General features: G+C 46.2%; 1 protein-coding gene across 2 annotated transcripts in view; it reads left to right on the top strand.

Annotated features, from left to right (window-relative positions):
- The window catches only part of LOC149849110 (Rubisco methyltransferase family protein), a 145,175-nt gene that overhangs the window by 12,745 nt on the left and 104,766 nt on the right, over positions 1-27,664 (top strand). For both annotated transcript variants that reach the window (XM_089998507.1, XM_089998500.1), the window contains exons 5-7: positions 24,015-24,068; positions 24,204-24,275; positions 24,454-24,534. In XM_089998507.1, the coding sequence (XP_089854633.1) occupies positions 24,015-24,068; positions 24,204-24,275; positions 24,454-24,534 (207 nt within the window). The remainder of the gene's footprint in view (positions 1-24,014; positions 24,069-24,203; positions 24,276-24,453; positions 24,535-27,664) is intronic.

Here is a 27,664-nt window from a genome sequence, read left to right as displayed (position 1 = left end):
ATCTGATCATGTTTTAGGAACCTCCACTCACTTCCACGTCAATCTGATCATGTTTGGGCAGCAGCTGGCAACTTCAACCATGACAGAAAATCGAAGACTTGATTTTCTTTCCCAAACAGTTCTTAATCACGACATAAATATCCAGATCTGAGTAAGATCTGATTCCTCCCCTTTTTAGATCTTCACCTTGTACACGACGAGATCTCGCACCCACGACCATTGGGTCTTCATCCAACTTCCAGATCTGGCTTCAGATGTGAGTCATGACCTCCAGTCAGATCTTCATTGTTGTGACTAGGTCTGACTGCAGATCTGTCGCCAGATCTGATCTTCACCAAGAGGCACAGAATGCTGATCAGCAGAAGAGCGATGGGATGTTGATCTTCTCCGACTATCCGATGAGATATTGCTTGAAGGAAGCTGAGATTGGAACTCAGGCACCCAAGATCGCACGTTGCTCTGATACCATGTTGATTGGGTTCCTGGCAAAACAGTAACAGAGAGAGAGGGAGTTATCGTTTGTTTTCATTAGACCCTAATCCCTTCTTAAAGGAATTAGTTAAAAAATAGGTTACCAAAAGAACCCATCTACTTATCACTAATTACATAATGCTACCCAAAACCAAAAAGATATTTTCCTTTAACATATATATATATATATATAAGCTCATCCCAGCAGAGCCAAACAGGGCGTGTTTGGGCTCTCGACTCATTTAAGCTAAACGAGCTGCTCGTGGCTTAGCTGGCTATAAAGATTTTACTTATGTCTATAAAATGTATAATTTCAAGGAATTAGAGAGGGTAATATGTAGAAGTGGAAGACAGAATTTGTAATGACCCCAACTCATACCCGTTAAAAAGTGGCAATTTTTTTTTTAAACATTTGCAAAAGCATTCCCATAAACCCGGGGCTTTTACAGTCATAACCAATCCACAACTACAAGGGATCTTCCACTACCATCATCCAAACCAAACCAACTTTATTAATTAAAAGCATAGAGTATGAGAACATGATATAAAGTAATATAAATGAATCAAAAAGTGGAGCTACGCTATCCCTAAGTAAATCTGTCAAGCAGTCGTGCAGCCTTCGTAGCTTCTCATAATAGTAGGTCTCCTTACTGAGTCTTAGAGGCTACGAAAAACATAAAAGTAAGGGTATCAGAATCAAAGATCCTGTGTACGAGTCCCTCTAATGAATCAAATAAGTAAAAAGAACATAAATAAAATTCATGCAACATTTTAGAGGAATGCAAATGTAACAAATTCATAATTCAATTCATTATTCCTGTAATAGAGAACAATTATTAAGCAAGAGAGAACACTTATTAAACAATAAAGATCACTATTAAGCAATAAGAAACATTTATCATGCATTAGGGAGCAAATATCATGCAATCATTAATTTAGTACGACTAAGAGAACAAGCAAATATGCATGATTTTAGTGCATATGCATGAATACATTATTATCTTTTATCAGAGTTTGCTTTTATATGCATGTCCTTATTAAATGCACACAAACTTTAGTTCCTATTTTTATTATCGTTGCCCGCGGATACTCAAAACGGGTAAACAATTCCCGAGGTCAAGTTAGGTTCTCAGTTATAGCTTAACACACAATTTGTATTTTATTACTGGGTTCCACGCCCATCCCTTAACCGATATCAAGAATCAACACCATCCATTGGAACATTAGAAATCAACATCTAATGTCAGGACATTATAGAAATCAAATAAATCAACATTCACTAATGCCACGTTCTTGGTATACAAAAAAACAACAACTGTGTCTACACACCACCACAAGGCAAAGTGGCGGAATCTCCCTAAAACCGTGGCCGGGAGGTGAACCACCTAGTTGGGTTCAAGGGTAGAACAACACACACATAGTTTTAGTATTCTCACGGTCTCTCAAAACTACAAGTCCAGGATTCTCACACTGAAGAGGGACATCCAGGAAGAGTGAATTACACTGTTCTCTTCTTCTATCTTTTTATTATTTCAATTTCTTTATTTTGCAAATCAACATACAAAACCAACAACATACGTTTCGCAAATCAACATGCTAAACTCATCACGAGACTACAGCCCGTGGCAACATGAAACAGTGCAATTAGAGTAATAATATCAAGTTTGATTTTCGCGATGCATAAAAACAACTAAACAAGGAGCAACACCTGCTCAAGGCTCACACGACCTACGATGATCTACTTTTGATCACCGATGCATCCAGTTGTTCTAACTTCGCTTAAGTTATCATTCTAAGAATGGCCCTATCTTTTCATAAAAGACAAAAAACATATCCTCGTATCAAGATTTAAAATCAGTAAGGATCTGATTCTCTAATCTGAAACCAATATATAATCATGCTACAACAGAAAGCCAAATTTATAGATTCATAACTGGCTATAACGATCGATCTCTGAAGATCATCACAACACACCATAATTCTCTATGAAATCAAAATCTATAAGTTCCACGTCGGATCACCTGGTCTGGGAAATGTACGACCTCACAAGGAATTACCGCCCTAGATGGTTTACCTAGTCTTGGACAATACACTTCTTCACAGGAATTTACCATCTTTGCGGCTACCCGCTCTTGGACAATGTACTTCCTCACAGACATTCACCGCTTTAGCTGGATTACCTGATCTTGATCATACATACCCTCACAGAGAATCTTTTGCGGACAAGGTCCTCAACAGGTACCATATTCAGTGATGCATGCATCAAAACAAATGACCACTCTTAGGGTCGATAGCCACCAATAATGGGCACAAGTATATATATCATCAATACAGATCACATCACTTCATATGACACTTAAATCACAAGATCACACATTTAATCATTATGGCTCCATGAATCATAGTTCACTATTGAACTTAAACATTTATCGCATGTATTCAATATTTCCTATCTTGTGGTATTTTAATTACATCATACAGAAGTATATTACACTACGCATTGTATAATTGCCACAAAAAACATTGCATTCCTCAACTAGAACCTCAAAGCATGCGTAAACAAAGCGTGAGTTCTATACCCATAAGAACATGCACATAATATAATATGAATCAATTAAACTTCAACATACGTCACTCCTACGTAGTTCCAGTTATGCACGTAGGATTCAAGTTTATATATCTCTAAGACATTCAGATCATTGCATCATCTTCATAAGCATTTATCAAATTTTTTTTTACATCAAATCACATTCGATTTTATTCAACGTGAAACACACACACATACCTCCTAAGTAATTTAGTTAGACATTCATGATACTCTTCAATCATTCTATACAGGTATGATATACTTAAACAATCACAATGCAGTCCTCTGCAATACAAATATGTAGGCATGATGTATCATTCAAAAATTAATGTTTGTAGTCGAAAGGTGTCATTCACCTAAGAGTCAAAACTAATCATTTATAGGCGTAATATGTTGTTCACCTAAAAGTCAGAACTAATCATTTGTAGGCATGACATGCCATTCACCTATATGCTAACACAAGCATTACAATTATAGGAGTCTCGGAGGCACAAAATTCATACATAATTTCATCGATAAGCTTTTACTTGACAAAATACGTACAAAACACACACAAAAAGTCTTAGACTAAGACTATCAAAGCATCTATTAGCTATTCTCTATGTGTTCTGTCGTAGTGGAGTAGACATGGGTTATTGCTTTTAGCCTTTACTTGTGGTTTGTTTCTTTAAATCTGACACTCCAATGCCTTTTTACGACAATTTCGGGCAAAATGCCCTATCTTTTCGCAATATAAATAACCACCAGTGCCTCTGGGGCATGGTTGTCCACGACGAACACAATTGTCATTCAAGCATCTGAGGTTTAACGGTCGTGGTGACTCGTTTTCTTCACCAAGTTTTTGTTTTTTTTTAGCAGGTCAAAGCTTATTATCATCACAATATACAACAAACTTTTTATCGCGACATTGATTAAGGTGACCTTCGTCAGTAGAACGACCCACCTTTCCACATAAAGTATAATAATTGGTGTTCCAAAGGCATATCAGACTCGAGAGAACTTGAGGGATAACACCTCATTCTAGATTGGTGCTTTTGCAAACCAACCTATCCACCTTATGGTCCAGGTTTTGGACCATCGCTTGGAGCCATTCAACTGCTTCGGTTAATGCGTCTATTGACTTGATCAGTTCATTGAATGACATCTAAGCAGAAACATATTTCTTTAATTAAAATAAATATTAAACAATTTAAATAATAATACTTACAGTGCGATGCAGATGCCGGATGATCAAGAATTACTGCTTTCCCTGTCGCTTTGATACCAAGTTGTAACGCCCCAAAATCTAGGACTTGTAACTTTTTATGAAAAGTTTGAAAGCTTTGAAATCAATCATTTATCAGAGTTTGAAACAAAAGTTCAGCGGAAAAATCTTGTTTGAAATAGCAAGTCAAGGGACCTTGGGTGCATTACTGCACAAACTTTCTCTTGCACAACAGATTTGCTGTAACGCCCCAAATTTCAAACTTGCGAACCTTTTCAGAAAAACAGGCAAGAGACTAGAAATATCTCTTTTCTTCAGAGTTGGTTTATGAAATCAGCGGAAGATTTTTCTTTGATAAATCATAAGGCAAGCTGTCAACTCTGGGCACGTTAGCTAAAAGAACCAAAACGCACAAAAATTCGAATATCCTAAGGGAAATCCGATACAAACCCAAGCGTTCAGGACGCGAGCTAAGAGCAGGAAGAAGAAGTCTTGAAGCCATCTTGCAATCGCGCCATCGCCCGTAGAGTACCTAAACATCACCTGTACCCATAGAATGGGTTAGTTTCGCGAAAAACTAGTAGGTGCACAAGAGAGACTAACAGGAAACTGAATTAAGTACATTTAATTCAGTAGGCTACGCAGTTTAAAGCAGATATGCAGTTAAACAGGTAAGCAATGCAAGCAGGTGAATAGTGCAAACACGTAAGCAGTACAAGCGAATAAGGCGTGCGAGCGAGTAAGCAGTGCAAATGCGTAAGTAGTGCAAACAGTAAGCAGTTCAACGCAGGTAAGCAGTGCAACTGACCAACGCAGCATACGATCCATTTGATCGTAAGCTGTGAACTACTACGCAACAAGCTTGTCCTCGTTTCTAGAACGAGGTCTCTGCATCTAATCACCACCAGGACATAGTTTGTCACTCGCTACTTCTAACCAACGCTTTGCCCTGAACGACCTTAATCTATCCTCATCTCTCAAAGTCTTACGCGGCTAGCCGTCACCGGTTATGACGCACTAAGACATCATACCTTCTCAGAAAAGCTCACCCTTCCGTAGAAGGTCCAAAACATGATCATTAACTCAAATCGCTAACGATCTGATTCTCTTACTTGAGTCAAGCATATAATCATGCTAAAACAGAAAGCCGAAACTATGAATTCATACTTGGCTATCACAAACAATCTCAGAAGATCGTCACAGCTCACCATAACTTTTTATGGTAAGCAAAAACACAAGATCCACGTTGGATCGTTCGGTCCGAGAGATATACGACCGGACAATGTTCAAAGTCAAGGCAGCTATTGGAATTCTTCCTCTCTCCGTCCGGATCAAAAAACGGATTCTCGCTCAGTAGCCAGAACAGACAGGACGCCTGTCTCCTTTTATTGTTGTTGTCCTGTTCGGATCAGGGCTGGGGCGTATGCCAGGTTACTTAGACAAGGATAGGTCACGTAATCCGCTTCTAATAGTTTTTTCATTCGGGCTTGAACTTCATTTTCCGCTTAACGCCCTAGAGGGTATACCTGATCTTGGACCCTACACTTCCTCACAGGAGTTCACCGTCTTTGCGGCTACCCGTTTGTGGACAATGTACATCCTCACACAGATCTCCCACTCTAGCCGGGTCACCTGATCTGGGAAATGTATAACCTCACAGCGAAACCTTTAGGAGATCAGTCCCTAACAAATGCCATATCCAATGAAAATCATTGCGATACACGCATCCACACAAATGACCGCTCTCAGGGTCGATAGCAACTAATACAAACAACAAGATCAACGCCCGGATCACCTGGTCTGGGACATGTATAACCTCATAGGGAATTCCGCCCTAGATGGTATACCTGGTCTTGGACCATACACTTCCTCACAGGAGTTCACCGTCTTCGCGGCTACTCGTTCGTGGACAGTGTACATCCTCACAGAGAATCTATCACTCTAGTCGGGTACCTGGTCTTGATCATACACGCCCTCGCAGATAATCTTTTGGAGATCAGGTGCTCGACAAACACCCTACTCGGTGATACACGCATCTATACAATCGACTGCTCCGAACAGTTGACTGCTCTCGATGTCAGTAGCCACAATATGGGCACAAGCATGTATATCAGCAATATGCATCGTATCACTCCACGCATAAGCATATAATCCTACGCATCGTATGATTGCCACAAGGAATATTGCAATCCTCAAATAGGCCCTCAAAGCATGTGTAAACGACACATGAGAACACACAGATATGACAATTCAGTTGATTCTATGGGCGAAGGATAACTAACTCTACCCGTCAGCCAAACAAAACAACTGAATAAGACAAGCACTCATAACAATGCTCGTAAAACATATAATTACCATAAAATGACTTAGTCCATCGACAAGTAATTAAATTAATTGTAAGGCATAAACCATTACATCACAAGCTATTCATAAGCAATCATACGGCAACAGTTATATCACAATATGTAAGCAGCTTATAAGATAAGCGGCCACATCAATCCTAGTTGCCACCAGTTCGTAGATTACGAGCTGTATGCAATCACATCAATCATAAGAGATGCAAGCCAACAAGTGCTACGCTACAATAAGCACCAAATACTTCGACCAAGGGATAAAGCAAGTCACATGCAAATATGTAGCAACTAGTATAATGTTATTATTATAAGCCTTTAACTAGTATGAGAAACTCCTTATTACTCCGCAAAGAACTGCGTAAGCAGTTTAACCAACTAGAGTAACGCCTTGACAGGCGTGCACAGTTCAACGAGTAGCATACTGAACTATCGAGCAAACAAGCGAATTAGTAGTGCAAGTGAATCAGTAGTGCAAGCGAATCAGTAGTGCAAGTGAATCAGTAGTGCAAGCGAATCTCACGACCCACGACCAGTGTGAACAAACCTTATGTTTCGATAATTACTGGCCTGCGGGTACGCGCAGGCAAAACGTAGAAACAACTGAGACTAGTTCGGGCGTCTGTTATTCTATGTATTTTCAATAACCCGAATAGCTAGTTGAGTCCGCTCCAAAGGGGACGACATTAGCCGAGAGAGGATTCCCCAGAGGCTGAAAAGCAGTGCCACGGATGCATCCAACTTCTGCAGAAGTGTTGAGCTAACTTGTGTTGTAAAGCCCGGAAAAAAAAAAAATCGTGTCAGACACGTGCCCCGCACGTGTCGGACACGAGTCAGGGTCTGACACCTGTGTCGGGCCCGGATCCGGGCCGGACCCGAGCTCAACCCGGACCCGGGTTCTCGAACTCTCGAGAACCTGCGTCTTTTAAAAAGACGCAGGTGTCTCGGGCGAGGGGCAAAACCCTCGCCCCTTCTCTCTCTCCTCTGCTCTGACTCCCTCGAGCTGTCGCCGGCGACCGGAGACGCCGACGAGCGGCTCCGTCCGGCCACCTCCTCTCTCGGTCCGGCGGGCCTCCCGACGACGCGAGCACCCCTCGGCCTCCCTGACGACCGGCGTTTCCCCCCTTCGAGCTCCGGTGAGTCCACGATCACCGCCGACCTTCGATAGCCGGCATCCTCGCCGCCGACGACCGGCGATCCTCCCTGTGGCCACCTCTTCGCCTCCCCTCGGAGTTTCGAGCGACCCAGTGGCCTCCGAGCACCGACGACTCGCCGTCAGCCTCGGCCGCCGTCCTTGGTGCTGCAGCCGCCGACGATCGTCGCCTCCCCCTTGTTCTGCTCCCGTGAGGTCCCTTTCCCCCTTCAGTCGCCAACATTTCGGCAGCTGGCAGCGCCGGCCGCCCCTTCGCTGTCTCCCCTTTCTGTCGCCGGCGACTCGCAGCCAGCGCTCCCGGCGACCAACAACTTCTCCTGTTGCCGTGGTCGTTCGAGGTATAACCCCTCTCCCTTCTTCTTTTGTTTTGGGTGGATCGATAGGGGGGCTGAGCCCCCTGTCGTCACCTCTTGTTGGCAGGGGGCTAAACCCCCCTGCCTCTCTTTGTTTTTGGTCGACAGGGGGCTGAGCCCCCTGTCGTTGGCCCTTCTTGACAGGGGGCTCCGCCCCCTGTGTCTCCTTCCTGTTTGTTGTGGGTCGACAGGGGGGCTGAGCCCCCTGTCGCTTGTTTTGGCAGGGTGTTACCCCCCCCCTGCCTCTTTGCTGGTGGGTCGGCAGGGACCGAGTCCTTGCCACCACCTTGGGCTTTCGGGGTGTGTCGGCAGGGACCGATCGAGCCCTGTCACCCCCCGTCTCTTCTCGCTTGTTTGGGTTGGCAGGGGGCTCCGCTTCCCCCTGCCATTTGTTTTGTTGACAGGGGGTTCCTCTCCCCCTGTCCCTTTTTGCTGTTTGCCTGCAGGGGGCGAGCGAGGCCCCCCCCTGCATTTGTTTTCTGGCAGGGGGCGAGCCCCCCTGCTCCCTTGTTGGTTCTCGGTAGGGGGAGGGCCCCCCTGCCTTTGTGTTGCTTGCCGGCAGGGGGTTAGCCCCCTTGCCTTCTGTTATTTTCCTCTGCAGGGGGCGGAGCCCCCCTGCACTCTTTGTTATTCCTTGGCAGGGGGTTCTATCCCCCTGCCTCTTGCTTTGTGCCGGCAGGGGGCGAGGCCCCACTGTTTCCTGCGTTGAGCCGGCAGGGGGCGGCCCCCCTGCCTCCTGCATTGTGCCAGCAGGGGGCGAAGCCCCCCTGATTTCTTGTTTTCGAGCAGGGGCTTGCCCCCTGCATCTTTGCTGTTCTTCGGCAAGGGGCTTTGCCCCCTTGCCTTGCTCTTGCTGCCGGCAGGGGGCTGCGCCCCTGTCTCTTGTTTTGACAGGGGGTGTTACCCCCCTGCCTTGTTGTGGCAGGTGTGGCAGGGAGCCCCTGCTCCCTCCCCTGCCTTTTCTTGTGCTAGCAGACAGGGAGCTCCTGCTCCCTGCCTCTGCTGCTGTTGCCAAGCAGGGCTGAGCCCCTGCCTCTGGCACCCTTGTCTGCAGGATGCAGAGCTCCTGCCTCTGCCTTCTGCAGGCAAGAGACCTTGTTGTGTTTGCTTCTCTTTTCTTATATAGCATATACTAATGTTCTGAGATCTCCAGGTTGAACGGTGGATCCAGCTCGCCCTCTGTGGCTCGAGCTCTTGTTTGCCTACGCTGCATGCGTACGAGGAACCGCAGCCCCTTAAGGTAGGGGATTCTTGCGTGAAAGGACAATGAACTGATAAATGCTAAAATAAGAAAGATAACTAAAAGAGGATGATATATGTATACGTATAATATATATACGTATGTCTTTACCTTCAAGGACGCGGTTTCGCGATCCTTGTCCTCTTTACTTTCTTGCACTTTCCTTTTTGTCGCCGCCGCGCTATATGTGCCTAGGCTTTTCATTCCTGTCTTTACATTCCATGTCTTTTAACTCAAGGACGCGGTTTCGCGATCCTTGTCCTCTCTACTTTCTCGCACTTTACTTTCCTGCTGCCCCGCGCTTTGTGCCTTGCCATTTACTTGCTTATGCTTGCCTTGTTCTCCAGGATGCCTGGTCCTTCTTTACGTTCTTGCACTTTACTTCTTGTTTTTACTTGTTGCCCTGCGCTTTATGCGCCATGGCTTTGCTTCTGCTTTACTCTTCGTATTTTACTTTCCTGTGCTATCGTGCTTGCTCTTGCACTTACCTTTTGTATGTATTCGTCTTTACCTTGATGCTGCGCTTCGTGCATATGCCTTGTTCATGCATGTATCCTATCTCTGTCGCATACTCCTTTTTCTGCTTGCGCTTATCGATCTATCGAAGTGCAACCCTATGCCTCGTGAGTCGTCCTTTACACTTGCGTTGTCAGTATAGGATCTCCTACCTCACGAGTCGCTTACGTAGTTGCTTGCTTGTGCGTTACGATGATCGAGGTATGATCTCGTACCTCGTGTGGAGCTTTAGCGTTCTGCCCTCGCGGTGCGGCTTCGCCCCCGAGGCTTGTCCCTCGTCGTACCTTTGTATTAGTATGTGCATGAGTTTGCCTCTTGTCAGCTTGCGCTCTCTGAGTGCAACTTCGAGTGCGTAGTGTTTATCGTCTCACTTGGCTTACAAGCCACGACACGCACTTATGCACTTCAGTTCTCAAAAGACATCGTCTTAGGTGCGATCCTATTTTCAGGAATGTATAGCTTGTAAAGTAATAGCGGCCAGATCTCCCAAATCGGTGCATTCGGGATAGGTGTGTTACAACCTTAGTTCACCTATTCGATTTGACTCAGATAGCCTGGTTTAAAAGCCTGTACACGAGTAGGGGTGGGGATCCTAGCAAGGTACTTGCGTCATCACTAGACCGGCGTTACCTCACCTATGACGCGAGACCTAGTTTTAGGCTTTCTGGTTCAACCGAGATTGTAGTGCCTTCTTTTGTGAAGGTATTGTTGGATCTCTTACGAAGGATCCATGTTCCTCCTCTTGTAGTTGTACCCTTAAGTCACATACGATATGTTTGGGCTACGAGAGCAGAACGAGAGGTCTATAGTAACCTCTAAGCGTGTATTGACACATTAAGCTAATCCTGTTATGTTGTTTTCGCCTAATAGGCCGATTGCTCGCGATTGTCTAAAGGACCCGAGCACGATCAGTTGGAACTGGAATGAGTTCACCGCGGCTTTCTATAAAGTAGAAGCTTTGGGATTTCCTGCGAGAGATCCATACCCCTCTTATCGTGGTTGTACTTTTGAACAGGTACGATGCGTACTACGATGAGTAGGATGAGAGGCCTATGTCTGCCTCGAACATGCAATGGCATGTGTTAGAGATCACAAGAGTGATGTTTCTACCCTCACTGAGGATTGACCCCCTTTTTTTTATCATGATTGTATATGTGAATAGTTACGATGCGTACTGCTGTGAGTAAGATGTGAATTGTGTGCTTGTCTCGAACGCGCAATGGCGCGTATAACTCACTTAAATAATAATCATGCGCCTTCACAGGCAAGATGCTCGAGTCAGGGTCTGACACCTGTGTCGGGCCCGGATCCGGGCCGGACCCGAGCTCAACCCGGACCCGGGTTCTCGAACTCTCGAGAACCTGCGTCTTTTAAAAAGACGCAGGTGTCTCGGGCGAGGGGCAAAACCCTCGCCCCTTCTCTCTCTCCTCTGCTCTGCCTCCCTCGAGCTGTCGCCGGCGACTGGAGACGCCGACGAGCGGCTCCGTCCGGCCACCTCCTCTCTCGGTCCGGCGGGCCTCCCGACGACGCGAGCACCCCTCGGCCTCCCTGACGACCGGCGTTTCCCCCCTTCGAGCTCCGGTGAGTCCACGATCACCGCCGACCTTCGATAGCCGGCATCCTCGCCGCCGACGACCGGCGATCCTCCCTGTGGCCACCTCTTCGCCTCCCTTCGGAGTTTCGAGCGACCCAGTGGCCTCCGAGCACCGACGACTCGCCGTCAGCCTCGGCCGCCGTCCTTGGTGCTGCAGCCGCCGGCGATCGTCGCCTCCCCCTTGTTCTGCTCCCGTGAGGTCCCTTTCCCCCTTCAGTCGCCAACGTTTCGGCAGCTGGCAGCGCCGGCCGCCCCTTCGCTGTCTCCCCTTTCTGTCGCCGGCGACTCGCAGCCAGCGCTCCCGGCGACCAGCAACTTCTCCTGTTGCCGTGGTCGTTCGAGGTATAACCCCTCTCCCTTCTTCTTTTGTTTTGGGTGGATCGACAGGGGGGCTGAGCCCCCTGTCGTCACCTCTTGTTGGCAGGGGGCTAAACCCCCCTGCCTCTCTTTGTTTTTGGTCGACAGGGGGATGAGCCCCCTGTCGTTGGCCCTTCTTGGCAGGGGGCTCCGCCCTCTGTGTCTCCTTCCTGTTTGTTGTGGGTCGACAGGGGGGCTGAGCCCCCTGTCGCTTGTTTTGGCAGGGGGTTACCCCCCCTGCCTCTTTGCTGGTGGGTCGGCAGGGACCGAGTCCTTGCCACCACCTTGGGCTTTCGGGGTGTGTCGGCAGGGACCGATCGAGCCCTGTCACCCCCTGTCTCTTCTCGCTTGTTTGGGTTGGCAGGGGGCTCCGTTTCCCCCTGCCATTTGTTTTGTTGACAGGGGGTTCCTCTCCCCCTGTCCCTTTTTGCTGTTTGCCTGCAGGGGGCGAGCGAGGCCCCCCCCTGCATTTGTTTTCTGGCAGGGGGCGAGCCCCCTTGCTCCCTTGTTGGTTCTCGGTAGGGGGAGGGCCCCCTTTGCCTTTGTGTTGCTTGCCGGCAGGGGGTTAGCCCCCTTGCCTTCTGTTATTTTCCTCTGCAGGGGGCGGAGCCCCCCTGCACTCTTTGTTATTCCTTGGCAGGGGGTTCTATCCCCCTGCCTCTTGCTTTGTGCCGGCAGGGGGCGAGGCCCCCCTGTTTCCTGCGTTGAGCCGGCAGGGGGCGGGCCCCCCTGCCTCCTGCATTGTGCCAGCAGGGGGCGAAGCCCCCCTAATTTCTTGTTTTCGAGCAGGGGCTTGCCCCCTACATCTTTGCTGTTCTTCGGCAAGGGGCTTTGCCCCCTTGCCTTGTTCTTGCTGCCGGCAAGGGGCTGCGCCCCTGTCTCTTGTTCTGACAGGGGGTGTTACCCCCCTGCCTTGTTGTGGCAGGTGTGGCAGGGAGCCCCTGCTCCCTCCCCTGCCTTTTCTTGTGCTAGCAGACAGGGAGCTCCTGCTCCCTGCCTCTACTGCTGTTGCCAAGCAGGGCTGAGCCCCTGCCTCTGGCACCCTTGTCTGCAGGATGCAGAGCGCCTGCCTCTGCCTTCTGCAGGCAAGAGACCTTGTTGTGTTTGCTTCTCTTTTCTTATATAGCATATACTAATGTTCTGAGATCTCCAGGTTGAACGGTGAATCCAGCTCGCTCTCTGTGGCTCGAGCTCTTGTTTGCCTACGCTGCATGCGTACGAGGAACCACAGCCCCTTAAGGTAGGGGATTCTTGCGTGAAAGGACAATGAACTGATAAATGCTAAAATAAGAAAGATAACTAAAAGAGGATGATATATGTATACATATAATATATATACGTATGTCTTTACCTTCAAGGACGCGGTTTCGCGATTCTTGTCCTCTTTACTTTCTTGCACTTTCCTTTCTGTCGCCGCCGCGCTATATATGCCTAGGCTTTTCATTCCTGTCTTTACATTCCATGTCTTTTAACTCAAGGACGCGGTTTCGCGATCCTTGTCCTCTCTACTTTCTCGCACTTTACTTTCCTGCTGCCCCGCGCTTTGTGCCTTGCCATTTACTTGCTTATGCTTGCCTTGTTCTCCAGGATGCCTGGTCCTTCTTTACGTTCTTGCACTTTACTTCTTGTTTTTACTTGTTGCCCTGCGCTTTATGCGCCATGGCTTTGCTTCTGCTTTACTCTTCGTATTTTACTTTCCTGTGCTATCGTGCTTGCTCTTGCACTTACCTTTTGTATGTATTCGTCTTTACCTTGATGCTGCGCTTCGTGCATATGCCTTGTTCATGCATGTATCCTATCTCTGTCGCATACTCCTTTTTCTGCTTGCGCTTATCGATCTATCGAAGTGCAACCCTATGCCTCGTGAGTCGTCCTTTACACTTGCGTTGTCAGTATAGGATCTCCTACCTCACGAGTCGCTTACATAGTTGCTTGCTTGTGCGTTACGATGATCGAGGTATGATCTCGTACCTCGTGTGGAGCTTTAGCGTTCTGCCCTCGCGGTGCGGCTTCGCCCCCGAGGCTTGTCCCTCGTCGTACCTTTGTATTAGTATGTGCATGAGTTTGCCTCTTGTCAGCTTGCGCTCTCTTAGTGCAACTTCGAGTGCGTAGTGTATATCGTCTCACTTAGCTTACAAGCCACGACACGCACTTATGCACTTCAGTTCTCAAAAGACATCGTCTTAGGTGCGATCCTATTTTCAGGAATGTATAGCTTGTAAAGTAATAGCGGCCAGATCTCCCAAATCGGTGCATTCGGGATAGGTGTGTTACAACCTTAGTTCACTTATTCGATTTGACTCAGATAGCCTGGTTTAAAAGCCTGTACACGAGTAGGGGTGGGGATCCTAGCAAGGTACTTGCGTCATCACTAGACCGGCGTTACCTCACCTATGATGCGAGACCTAGTTTTAGGCTTTCTGGTTCAACCGAGATTGTAGTGCCTTCTTTTGTGAAGGTATTGTTGGATCTCTTACGAAGGATCCATGTTCCTCCTCTTGTAGTTGTACCCTTAAGTCACATACGATATGTTTGGGCTACGAGAGCAGAACGAGAGGTCTATAGTAACCTCTAAGCGTGTATTGACACATTAAGCTAATCCTGTTATGTTGTTTTCGCCTAATAGGCCGATTGCTCGCGATTGTCTAAAGGACCCGAGCACGATCAGTTGGAACTGGAATGAGTTCACCGCGGGTTTCTATAAAGTAGAAGCTTTGGGATTTCCTGCGAGAGATCCATACCCCTCTTATCGTGGTTGTACTTTTGAACAGGTACGATGCGTACTACGATGAGTAGGATGAGAGGCCTATGTCTGCCTCGAACATGCAATGGCATGTGTTAGAGATCACAAGAGTGATGTTTCTACCCTCACTGAGGATTGACCCCCTTTTTTTTATCATGATTGTATATGTGAATAGTTACGATGCGTACTGCTGTGAGTAAGATGTGAATTGTGTGCTTGTCTCGAACGCGCAATGGCGCGTATAACTCACTTAAATAATAATCATGCGCCTTCACAGGCAAGATGCTCGATTGGGTTGAAAGACCAGAGCATGAGAATGGGACTGCGGTTAAGAAACCCTCCGTCGCGCTTATTCGGAACGGTTCATCAAGAGAGAGGATGGATGGTACAAAACTCCGATGGACAGTCATATATGGCAATCTCGGGCAAAGATCCGACCTTCCCCAGTCATCGGAGGTTAGGGGAAATCCTTCGGGCCACTTCTGCAGAAGTACGGATGCGCATCCATTGGGCCTTTGTTTGCCTTTGGGGATTTACTCTCTTGGTCACAGACCGTCCCCTTAGGAAGCGGACTCAGTCAGTCATTCGGGGTATAATAAAATACATAGCATAATGGACCCCCGAATCGATCTCGGCTGTTTCTACGTTTTGCCTTGTGCGTACCCACAATGGCCTGCTCAGTAATGAGACAAGATATAACTTATACACATGATCTTGAGATATGCATATTGTGACGTGCATTGCTTGCTTGCTTGTTAGCTCGGTAGTTAGGTACGCTACTCGTTGAGCTAGGTACGCCTGTCGAGGCGTTACCCTTGTTGGTTAAACTGCTTACGCAGTTCTGTGCTTGGTGATAACTAGCTTCTCATACTAGTGATTGCTTATCCTGTGTAGCTTACAAATTGCTGGTGATGCAATAGCTTGTGCCTCACGGTTAATGTAGCTGCTGGCCGATAGGCTGAACCATATAATGGTACTTGTATTTATTTCGAATGTTGTTATGAATACCTGTCTTTTGCAATTGCTTTTGCTTGGCTGGTGGATAAAGTTAGTTACTCTTCACCCATTATATTTGTGAGATTGCTATAGTGGTCTGTTCAAGCACTCTGATCCTTCCTGCTCTTTTACGTAGCTGTCTGCTTTACTAGAGCTTTGCTTACTCCACAGCACATTTGGTTAGATTTGCTAGTCTTGCTTGTTTCTGTTTGAGCTAGCGTTTATCTTACTTATTGCAGCTTCTGCTCTTTCTTGTCCTTTGCACCCCTACTAGTCTGTTGTGTGACTAACCCATTTTCATGGGCAGGTGGTGAACAGGTTGAGACAGCTTGCGATGACATGATGACGCGATGCACTCAAGGCAATGCCCTTTCCTAACGTTGCGCTCCTGGGGATACTTTTGATAGATGCGGTATAAGGTTTTTTTGAAAGCATCTCTTTTGATTATAAGTCTGCATTTCTAAAACTGTATTACCAAAATGTGGTTCTTCTTTAATTTCAATGAAATATCTATTTGAACTGCAAATCGGCTTGTAAGAGGGAAACTGCTTTTTGGTTGTAATGTACCCAAGGTCTAGGGACTTGTTGTTTTGAACCTGATCTTCCGCTGAACTTCTGTTTTAAACTCTGATAAATGATTGATTTCAAAGCTTTCAACCTTTTTCATAAAAGGTTTCAAGTCTACGATTTTGGGGCGTTACATGTGTAGCCCCTATCCCCTAACTCCAATGACTAGGGAGGCCGGATCTTTGCCCGTGGGGTGGTTGTTAACAACCTGTCCATTGGAGTTTTTGTACCGATCTGTCCTCTCCCTTGACAGACAACCAGAAGCGAACAGGTGCGTTAGGGGTTGCTTAACTAACGACCCATTCTATGCTGTGGTCTTTAAACCACTCGAGCATCTTGCTTGTGAAGGCGAATGTGAGGCCATTTATGTGATTACAGCATTTTGCATTTAGCGCTGTTCGAGGTCGCACGACCGTCTCATCCGATCATCGCAGTACTGGACGTGTCGTGCACGACTACAAGTACTCTAGGATGAAGGGGGTATAGCTCCTCAATAGAAGCCTTAACAAGAGTGTTTCACAAAGATGTAAAGTTTATCAACTTTACTCTATCTTTTGAAACAACAGTACCTTGTGCCAACATTATACATGTGACTATCTCGAATCACATCCGCTATCGGGGTATCTACATGCCTCGCATGACTCGATACCGGCCTCGATAGACGGGATACGGGTTTCTCAACAGGACACCCACTAAGAAGTTCGCTCGAACCCCCAATTCGGGGATCACCCGAGATATGCCAAAAAGGGCGAGCAGAACCGGTCAGTCACATCCTTCCAAATGCTTCGATTTGGAGCAGTCTTTGATGCCTTTGCGCAACTCCCTAAAATCTCAAGTCGACTCTGCAGGACTGCGCACACGAAGAGCCAGGATCCTTGCGAGGTATCCCTCTCCTTAAACGGAGGTGTATCGCCAGCTCCCAACTGAACTCTTGTCGCAAGAGTGAGTGATATATGTCTCTTCCATCCTCCACGAGGATGCCTTTAAGGCATACCCAAAGAGCAAGAACCTGCACGTCATCTGCAAAAGCAAGGCAATACCAACACATATGCAAAAGCAAGAGCCTAGGCGCAACGGCAAAGTAAACGCGGTAAGCAGAAGTGCAACGCAAACCCTCGCATAACGCGCGACGACAAGTAAAAACTGTAAGCAGGAGTGCAACACAGAACCTTTGCACGATGCACAACGACAAAGTAAAGGAACTGTAAACAGGAGTGCAACACAAAACCTGTGCGCGATGCGCAACAGCAAAGTAAAGGACAAGGATCGCGAAACCGCGTCCTTGAGTTAAATGTGTACTCGTATAAATATATATGATATATATATGCATATATATTTATTAAATTGTCCTTTTTAGTTAATTGAACTCAATTCAATTGTCCAAGTCTTCTGTACAATCTTCCCCTACCTTAAGAGGTGATGGTCCTCGTATGTCAGCTGCGTAGGTAAGCACGAGCTCAAGCCATTAAGAGCGAGCAGGATCCACCGTTCAACCTGTAATGCTAAAAAGGTTAGCATGCTAAAATACAAATGAGAAGTGGGTCTGGTAAGACCTGCAGTAGTATCGGACCCCGATACGAGGTTAGGCAGGGAGCTCAACTCCCTGCAGAATGCAGAAGAACACCAAAGGCAGCAAGATCAAGGCAGAGGGGCGAAACCCCCTACCGGAAAACAAACAAGGTGCAGGGGGCAACGGTCCCCGCCAACTTTGAAGAAATGCGAGGCAAGGCCCAACGGCCCTTACTGCCGAAGAACAGATGCAGGCGACAGGGGACGTCGCCCCTGTCGACGAAGGACAGGCAGGGCTCCAGCCCCTGCCGACCTCCCAGAAACGACAGGCAGGGGCTAAGCCCCTGCCGATCCAAAAGTGTCAGGCGACAGGGTCAATGCCCCTGTCGTCCTGTCAAAAGACGTTAGGTAGGGGCCACAGCCCCTACCGGCCAACGATAACAGAGAGTGAGTGAGGGGCAGGGGCTGCAAACCCCTGCCAGTCGATTAACAACAAGCGGCAGGGGGGGGGGGGGCATCACCCCCTGCCAACCAGTCGGACACAGGCGACAGGAGGCGTCGCCCCTATCAGCCTGCCGACTGAAAAGAAGGAGAGAAGAGGACGATGGTGTAGGGAGGGGGCTCGACCCCTCCTCTGACCAAAAGAGGCAGCAGGGAGGGCTCAACCCTCCCCTACCGTCAAAGGTAGCAGGGAGGGTTCGACCCTCCCCTGCCGTCATGAGGCGTAGGGAGCAGGGAGGAGGGGCTCGACCCCTCCCCTGCCGTAACAGAAGCAAGGAGGGGTCGTGCCCCTCCCCTGCCGAACAGAGGGAACAGAGAGGAGGGGGCGAGCCCCTCCTCTGCCGGAAGAACCACGAAGAGGTAGGGGCTTCGCCCCTGCAGAAAAATCCATAAAAAGGTAGGGGGCAAAAGCCCCTGCCGAAAAGATAGGCCGATACAGGGAGCTTCGCTCCCTGCCGGCGAAACAAGAGGGACAGGGGGAGCGGAGCCCCCTGTCGACACGGCAAGTGACAGGGGGCAGAGCCCCCTGCTGAACCAACAAGTGACAGGGGGCAGAGCCCCCTGCCAAAACAGTAGGCGACAGGGGGCGGAGCCCCCTGCCGACACAACAAGTGACAGGGGGCTGAGCCCCCTGCCGAAGAATGGCGAGGACAGGGGGCTCTGCCCCACTGTCAGTCGACCCAAAGAGAGAGAGGCTGGGGGGAGTCCCCCTGCCGACGACAGCGGCGCAGCCCCCTGTCGGTCGATCTCTCCCGGAGAAGAAGAAGAGGAGGCGGGAGAAAATAGGGGAGACGAAGAAGAAAAACGAAAGAGGAGCATACCTGGAAATCATCGACGGCGGCGGCAACGACGACGTCAGTGGGAGGTCGCAGGTGGCGGCAGCGTCGGCGTGGTCGCAGAGGGGAGGCTGTCGCCGGCGAGGGCCTAACAGTCCTCTTCGGCAAATCGCCGAAGATGAGGGAGAATCGGGGAGAGAGAACGAGAGAGGAAGAAAGGGGCGGGGGTTCTCTTTGAAACCCCTGCCTCCCTGTCTTAAAAACACGGGAGGCGGTGCCTCCATTCGGGTCTGGGTCTAGATCCGACCCGAATCCAAACTTAAATTTTTTTCGGTTATTATATTTGCAACACCGCACATTAAAGAATTCAAAAGGACTATGAAAATGGAATTTTTATTTAATAGTTTAAGTCCTGTGCAAAGAAGAGATTTTCAGGATGTCTTTTTATGCAAATTTACCAAAATGTCCTCGGGAGCGAAACGTTTGGGAAAGAGCTTTATCTTGATCTTATCACGCCATCGCAAGCTGTATCACCTGTACACCACCTGCTCATGAATGGGTCAGTTTCACAAAAAACTGGTAGGTACATAAGAGAGTCAATATAGAACTGAATCAAGCAATTAAAACAAGTTATGAGTTATATTTAGCAGGTGCAATAGACTATGCAAATGAGTATGCATTTCTAACATGAACACTTTGAATATGTAAACAAATGAAGGTTTACAGAATTTTACGGCAAGTAACTACCTAACTCATAAGGTGCAAGCAATTGCACAACAAACAGTTTATAAGTTGCACGCGGTAAGCAATCATACAACAATAGTTATATTAATCACAAGCTATAAGCAACTAATAAGACATGCAACTCCATTAGCCCTAGTTATTATAAACAGTTCGTGGATTACGAGCTGTAAGCAGCCACATTGACAAGCCAGGATAGTTCGACCAAGTAGTAAAGCATGTCACATGTGTCATATTGCAACTAGCATAATGCTATTATCATAAGCATTTAACTAGCACGAGCAATCAATTATTACTAACAAGGAACTAGTGTAACGCTATAATAAGCGTACATAATTCAACGAGTAGAATACTGAACTAAACAAGCAAGTCATGTCACAACGTGCTTATCTTATGTTTCGATATTAGCTGGCCAGGCAGGTACGCGCAAGGTACAAAATGTAGAAACAATCGAGACCAGTCCAGGGGTATATTATGCTGTGTTTTAGATAACCTGGATGACTGACTGAGTCCGCTTATAAGGGGATGGCTAGTGACCAAGAGAGTAAATCCCCAAAGGCATAGGTGGTCTGTTGATTCATCCAACTATAAGCTACCATTTGTAGCTTATTTTTCCTAACTCCGATGACTGGGGAATCCGAGTCTTTTGCCCGTAACTGCCATTAAATGACATATCCATCAGAGTTTTCTACCATCCGTCCTCTCTCTTGACGAACCATGTCGAACGGTCACGACGGGGGTTTCTTAACCGCCACCCCGTTCTACATGCTCTGGTCTTTCGACTCACTCGAGCATTTTGCCTGTGAAGGCAAAACCATCACCATTATGTGTGTTATACATGCCATTGCACGTTCGAGGTAAATATGAACCTCTCATCCTACTCATCGTAATACGCAACATACCTGCTCAAAAGTACAATCACGATGAGAGGAATGAATTTCTCATATGAAATCCCCAACACATCTGCTTTGTAAAAGTACACAGTATAATCACTCAATTTCATATTTGTCATGCTCTGGTCCTTTAGACCCTCACGAGTCTCTTGCCTGTTAGGCGATCATCAACATTACATGATTGCAATAAGGTGCCAAAACACGTTTCGAGGTTACCACATGCCTCTCATCCGATCATCGTAATACCAATGTGACGTACCTGTCCAAAGGTACAGTCATACCTATTAAAAGGTACGACTACGATAAAAGGGGAAACCGTTTCTCAAAAGAAACCTCAACATTTATCCTTTATAAGAGGAGTGATACAATAATTACTCAGTTTGATAAGATCAAGTCTTTTAATTTATATTAACACAATGGCATATTGCACGATACGAGATTTGCCTCGAATCACTCCTTTGAAGTGACGATACAATATTGCATGCAAGAGATCACTGCGGATCTTGCTTTCGTTCTCCAAAGACACTACAATTTGAGAGACTTGCTTGATATATTGCAACTCCCAAAACCTTTGAGCTTGCTTTGCAAGGTTGCGCCCTTGATAAGTTGTAACCCTTTTCAGAGTTTCTGAATCATATCAAAATATCAAATTATAGTTGTAAAACATTCTATTCAAAAGTGTTGTCTTGGAAAACTTAGTTGCACTTTCGCAACCTGCAAGACATTCAATTTTCGCTTTTGCAAAACGGTGCATTTGAAAACTGGATTCGCATAAGGAATCCTTTTAAGCGGAGGTGCGCACAAGCACAACTCGCATCCTTCGAAAATTAACAAAAACATGATATATAAAAGGCTGCATCAACTTGTATACCATAACTGCGAGCATGAGAACATTATAGCGTGATAGCAAAGTACTAAACAATAATCGATATGCAAAATCACACATTGAGCGAAAGATGTATAAGCAAAATGCACGAGGTACAAATTTGTACATTGGTCAAATATCTAAACAAGCAAGTAAATATGCAAATAAGGCACGAGGTACGAAACCATACATCAGTCAAATATCTAAGCAAGCAAGTAAATGCGCAAATAAGGTATGAGGTACAAAACCATATCTCAACCAATAAGCGTGCAGGCAAGTAAATACGCAAAGCAGATAAGTACATGAAGGAAATAAAGTATGACTAGGCATATCTAGCATGACTATTTTAATTATTTCAACTTAATTCAGTTCATCTACTACTCTTTTGCGCAACTTTCCCCTGCCTTGAGGGTTTCAGGGTTGCACGCGTCGTTGTACGTAGTAATGTATGTCTCGGGCCATGGGACGCAAGCGTGCTCCGTCGTGCAATCTGTGAAGAACAAATAAATAGCAACTCAAATAAGAAATAGAAAGGGCTTGGTGGACTCGGCTGTGATCTTGATCCAACCCGACATTAGACAAGGGATGCCGGTCCGCTAGGGCACTTGGCGGTGACAGAAGATGGTACGGGCCCGACCCTCTGCCCATCTTTTGACATCGCGGACAGGGGCAAAGGCTAGGCTGCTGCCACCTGCCATAAGGCAGAAAACTGCAGAGCTTAGCTCCTGCCGATAGTTGGAAATCATAGGAGGCAGTAGGGGCTCAACCCCTGTCGACCCACCGAAAGGACTCAGTCGGCAGGGGCTCAGCCCCTGCTCATATGCCAGAGAGCGAGTGGCAGGGGCAAATCCCACCCCCGAAAGGGGGTGCATGGCAGGGGTCGAGGCCCCTGCTCGTTAGAAACATCAAACGGCAGGGGCCGAGGCCCCTGCCTGCCGGAATAAGACGCACGGCACGGGTCGAGGCCCATGCCTGATAAAAACCCCAAATGGCAGGGACCGAGGCCCTTGCCTATCAGAATAATCGCACGGCAGGGGTCCTGGCCCCTGCCTGACGGGAGCGAAAGACGACAGAGGTCGAAGCCCCTACCTACCAAATAAGTCGAAGGGAGGGGTTGGGTTATGGAGGTCTCACAAGGGGCTGCCGGACTGGGCGATGACAATGAGTCGCTGGCAGAAATCACCGTTAGGGCTTGCTGGAAAAATGTTGCGAAGAGGGAAGCATGTGGGAGTCGAGGCAAAGGCGGTAGCAGCGGTGGTCGGTCGTGGTACCGTGTCGCCACAGCTCCGACGATGCTGCGAGGACTGATGGCAGGGGGAGATGGGTTATGTGGCGCAGAGGAGAGAAGAAGAAAGAGAAATAAAATACTTACCTATGCGAGGAGGTCGACGTCGTTAGTGCCACCGCACGCAGAGGAGGAGAGGTGGAAGAGGAGGAGGAGGAGGGAGGCTCCGTGGATGGGAGCCCTCCCTCCCCTCTCGTGCTTTTAAAGAGGATCGAGGGCGTCGAATAGGGAAACGCCAAAGGGTTTTCTGTTTGTAATGGGGCTGAGGGGAAACACAACTGCGGGGGGGGGGGGGGGGGGGAGAAAAGAAATAAAGGCAAGGGTTTAAACCCTCGTGATAACTGTTTATAACCCTAATGGGTTACGGGTCCGGGTCGGACCCGACAAGGGTCTGAAAGTTTTTTTTTTTTTGAAAAAATTAGGGTTTTACAGGACGAGCGGCTGCCGGCTAACCGAGGAGGATGGAGGAGCGGGGCATAGGGAGACACTGGTGTGGGCTGTCGACGGCAGATAGCCGGATGCGGGGTGGGGTTGCCGACGTAGGGCTCCGACGAGCTGCCGGAGCGAGGGCGGCAGTAGTCGGAGGTCGGACGGGAGGGGATTAGGGAGACGGGAGTCGAAGGGGGGTTAGGGTTTCTCGAATGAGAAACCCTACCCCTCTTCGTGTCTTAAAAAGGCACGAGGTGGGGGGGGGGGGTAACCCGGTTCGGGTCCGGACCCGACCAAGGTCCGACCCAAAAGCATTTTATTTTTATCCAGGGTTTTACACTGTGTCTTTGTGATATCTTGTAGCCCTTAGTGGCATTCTATTGTGATTATTATTCACTTCATTTCAAATATGATTTGTACTAAATGGGCCATGCTAAACCAATCCATTTGGCCCATTCTACTTGAAAGTGCATAAGGGAGATTGCACTCATTGATATGGTATGGACGTCCACATCAAATCCACAAATATGGAACATTCATACATGTGTTATTCGATTTATTAACCCTTGGTGGATTTCAACATTCAAATCTTTCATCCTGTGGAATGTTAAATAATTTCTACGTACTTGTGTATGTATGCATGAACATTTAATCCTATAGTAAGACCTATTTAGCAAATGTTTTACATATTCAAATGGATCATCTCACATTTTACATGTTGCATAAATAGAAGTATCTTGTTATTAGCACCCTTGTTGATTACTTCTTAAAATCATGTAATTGTAAAACAGACCATTTAGTACTCTGTCATCCATAACATACTTATGGCTGACTTGTAAAATATTAAGTGTTTCTTATTTTGTTTCCTTGCGTTAAAATTTAGGTGTTCAACATGAAAACCTTCAGATGGTCATTTGGCATTCTCTTTTCCCGTTTGGTGAGTCTTATGTTCTTGTTTTGGTTTCTAAATTAGTTAACTTTTTATGCCTTGAATGTTGCTTGGCATAAGATCTTTTTGCTGTTTTAACTGTGGCTTATATACCTTTCCATATTATCAATCTCGGTGTTATAGGTGAGATTGCCATCTATGGAAGGAAAGGTGGCCTTAGTCCCTTGGGCTGACATGCTTAATCATAGCTCAGAGGTAAGCTTCTTACATATACTAGATCTCATTGTTCCCTGGAATGGCCAGGCCAAGCCATGCTGGTTAGGTGCTCAAATATCTGGCTCAAACCCAGCCCAGATGGGCCAACTTTATTTGGACCTATTCTCTAGGGTATGAAATAGACTAGATTGCTGATAGTTTTTCACTAACTTGACAGGTGGAGACATTTCTAGATTTTGACAGATCATCAAAAGGAGTTGTTTTCACAACTGATCGGTCTTATCAGCCAGGTGAGCAGGTAAGAGGTATTTTTATTGTATAAGTTCCTGTCCAAGAAGAATAGTGGAGCCGATGTTGTCTATCCTAGCAATATTCTTTTTTATCTTTGCCATCTAAAAATTTGGAATTTCTTTTCTTAATATTTTGCTCATTTGATCACCATCACCTCAATGAATGGAAGAGGGAATGATCATTTGTAAGGCACAAGCATGAAACTAAAGAAGCTTGGAAAGTTCTTGATGATTTTTGAAAAATGTATCCGTTGAAGTCAGCGATACAGAAACTTCGTTCCACGAATAGTAAATAACAGCATGGATATCTTGACATCAAGAAAAAGTGAACTGATTGGGAAAAAAAGTATGACTTATTTATGGGAAATTAGATTTCTGGACCCTGTAAAAAGTTGATTCATTTGGCAATATGTAGATGAATGTTTGACCAGCTAAATAATAGTTAAGGAAACATTAGTGGTTAAGATGGGTGGACAACCATGTCATGAATTGAAGGATATGGTTTTGGAGTGCCACTTATGCAAGAAAACACTTTGCAAATATGACCTCTTATGGGTCAACACATGAAAACACAAAAATGAGCCACAATGGGCTGAGAGAACACACATAAAATAAATAATGTTATTGGGGAATATTCCCCTAGAGAATGTTACAAATGAGAGAGGGGTAGACCCCTTTTTATATACACAAGAGGCTCCTAGAGAGCCGTTGGGACCTACCCACCCACGGCTAGAATTCTAGCCATTGGGTAGAGTTCCAACTACCCTATCAACATTCCCCAAAAGCCCATGAGGCTGGGAATAAATACAATAAAAAGAATAAAAATAAGAATAGAAAAATACTTATTTCTGTTGTATATGTGAAAAGATTGAAATACCCCTCAACTTCAAATATGCAAAAATGTACAAAACTGTATATGTAAGCATATATATATATATACATATATGTTATATATATGTTTACATTTAACACTCCCCCTCAAACTTACGGTGGGATCATCGAAAGTTTGTCCAACAAGAAATGAAACCTTGGGAAAGACAAGGCTTTTGTGAAGAAGTCTGCAAGCTAATATTATGAAGTTACATATGACAATGAAATAGTCTTCAAAAAATTTCATGAACATAGTGACAGTCTATCTCAATATGTTTAGTGCGCTCATGAAAAGTGTGATTTCTAGCAATGTAGATAGCACTTTTGTTATTACAGCATAGTCTTGATGGCTCTGTCACGATAACTCCTATATCCTTGCGATGACGCCTCAACCATACAATTTCAGTTATAGTGGCTGTCATGACTTGATATTCAACTTTTGTGGAGGATAGTGTAATATCTCGTATTTTTCTAAGATTTTTAAAAGGCAAAAATATAAATTTTAAATTATATATTATATTTAAATTGATAAAATCATGGAAAAATAATTAATTTATAGGTGACATCAGCTGGGTTTGGGCGTGGCCCAGAGCCCACTGACAAGACCTAATTGGGATAAGTATAATTTGAGAAATTTTCAATTTCTAACCTTTAAATTCAAGCGAAATTCAGGTTAAATGCAGGTGAAATTCAGGTATGACTATCGTTAGATTTGCCTCGGAATGCAGATCGCGTAGGCAACCTGTTTTTCCGAAATTGGACTATGGTTGGCCCGAAAAATACATCTTTAAAAAATGATCGACCTCTATTTTTGACATTTTTCTGTATCGGATCGGATTGGATCCGCTCCGTTTGATCCAAGTTAATATGGATTTGGACCCAATTCAGGATCCATATTGACTAGGATCTGGTCCAGATTAGATCCATATGGATTTGAATCTTGCATCCAAATATGGATCCGAAATCCATCCACAACTTTTAACTCTACCCCATAGAGCCTTCTAGAGGGGGGCATCACCCCTCTAGAATATTCTTTTGAATATTAATTAAAAATAAAAATAATAAAAATTAAAAGGATTATCTAGATGGATAAGTGTGTAGAGTTCTACACATAGTAGAATTCCACTCTTTAGAGGTCTCTAGAGGGGGCGTCACCCCCTTTCTAGAAACATTAGATAACTTAAAAATAATAAAAAAAGATAGCCTAAGAGCTATGTCACAGGGATTCGACTAGCAGGGTGCCGCACCCGCGTCAACGCGACTCGACGCGGGTGCAGGTGTGGCACCGGGTGCGGTCAACCCGATCCTGGGTGCGTTGACCGCACCCAGGGTCATTTCGGTCCATTTTTGTTTGGATTTAAAAAAAAAAAAAATTGCCCTACGGAATGGGCTGCAGAATTAAAAAAAAAATTTCTGGACAGCTGCTTGCTGCTGCTGCTCTTGTTTTATGAAGGGGCACTTGTGTCCACAACATCTGACGAGCTTTGTTGTCATCCCATGCTATTCCTGCCTCCAAACAATTAATTCACAGCGTTGGAAAACATACTGTTAACTTGGAAATGATGATCCATCTTCCTCAAAAATTAAAACCAAAATTCAAGAGCCTTTTGAAGTCTTTATGCTTCAACCAACTAAATCCTTTTTCGTTAAGGATTTTCTCTCTCCATAATAAATGATAATGGTGGTGGTAGAGTAGAGCCTTGGTGGCTATTAGTATTCACTTTTCTCTTGACGAGATGGGTGCTCTAGCCGTAGCCTTGTGTAGACCTCTCTTTTCCACATGTCAAATCCAATAAATTTCTTTTAGCTGTCATCTGTGTGCAACTGTATATAAAATGAAATTTGAAGAACCCTAGGCAGTGGCGCCGTAGGCCTCGTGAAGACTCTCTCTCCAACAAACCACGTCAAACCTTTCGCTTATATTTTTTTTTCGTGAAGACCAGGGAGTTTCAAACATGATTGAATCATGACAGTCAGCAGAACGCAGCAGGCTGAGTCGATCAGATTGCCAATCCTTTCGGTTCATCAATTTTGTCCCGTTGAGCTAAAGTACACAACAAGCAGAACGTGGGTAACAAGTCTTCAAACAAACACACCAGCAAAAAAAACTGAACCCCGACCCGCGTCGGGAGAACCCCCGACCCCCTTCTATATATATATATTTACATTTTTGCCCCTACTGCACCTCCGCACTTGGGTTTTTTGGAAGTGCCGAATCCCTGCACCCGCTCCCGCACCCGCACCCGCACCCGCACCCATGTGACATAG

This window comes from Nuphar pumila, chromosome 1, assembly GCF_984573655.1.
Source record: "Nuphar pumila chromosome 1, dmNupPumi1.hap1.1, whole genome shotgun sequence".
Classification (NCBI taxonomy): domain Eukaryota; kingdom Viridiplantae; phylum Streptophyta; class Magnoliopsida; order Nymphaeales; family Nymphaeaceae; genus Nuphar; species Nuphar pumila.
Note: the sequence above shows the minus strand (reverse complement) of the source record. Positions and strands in the feature narration are given on the sequence as shown.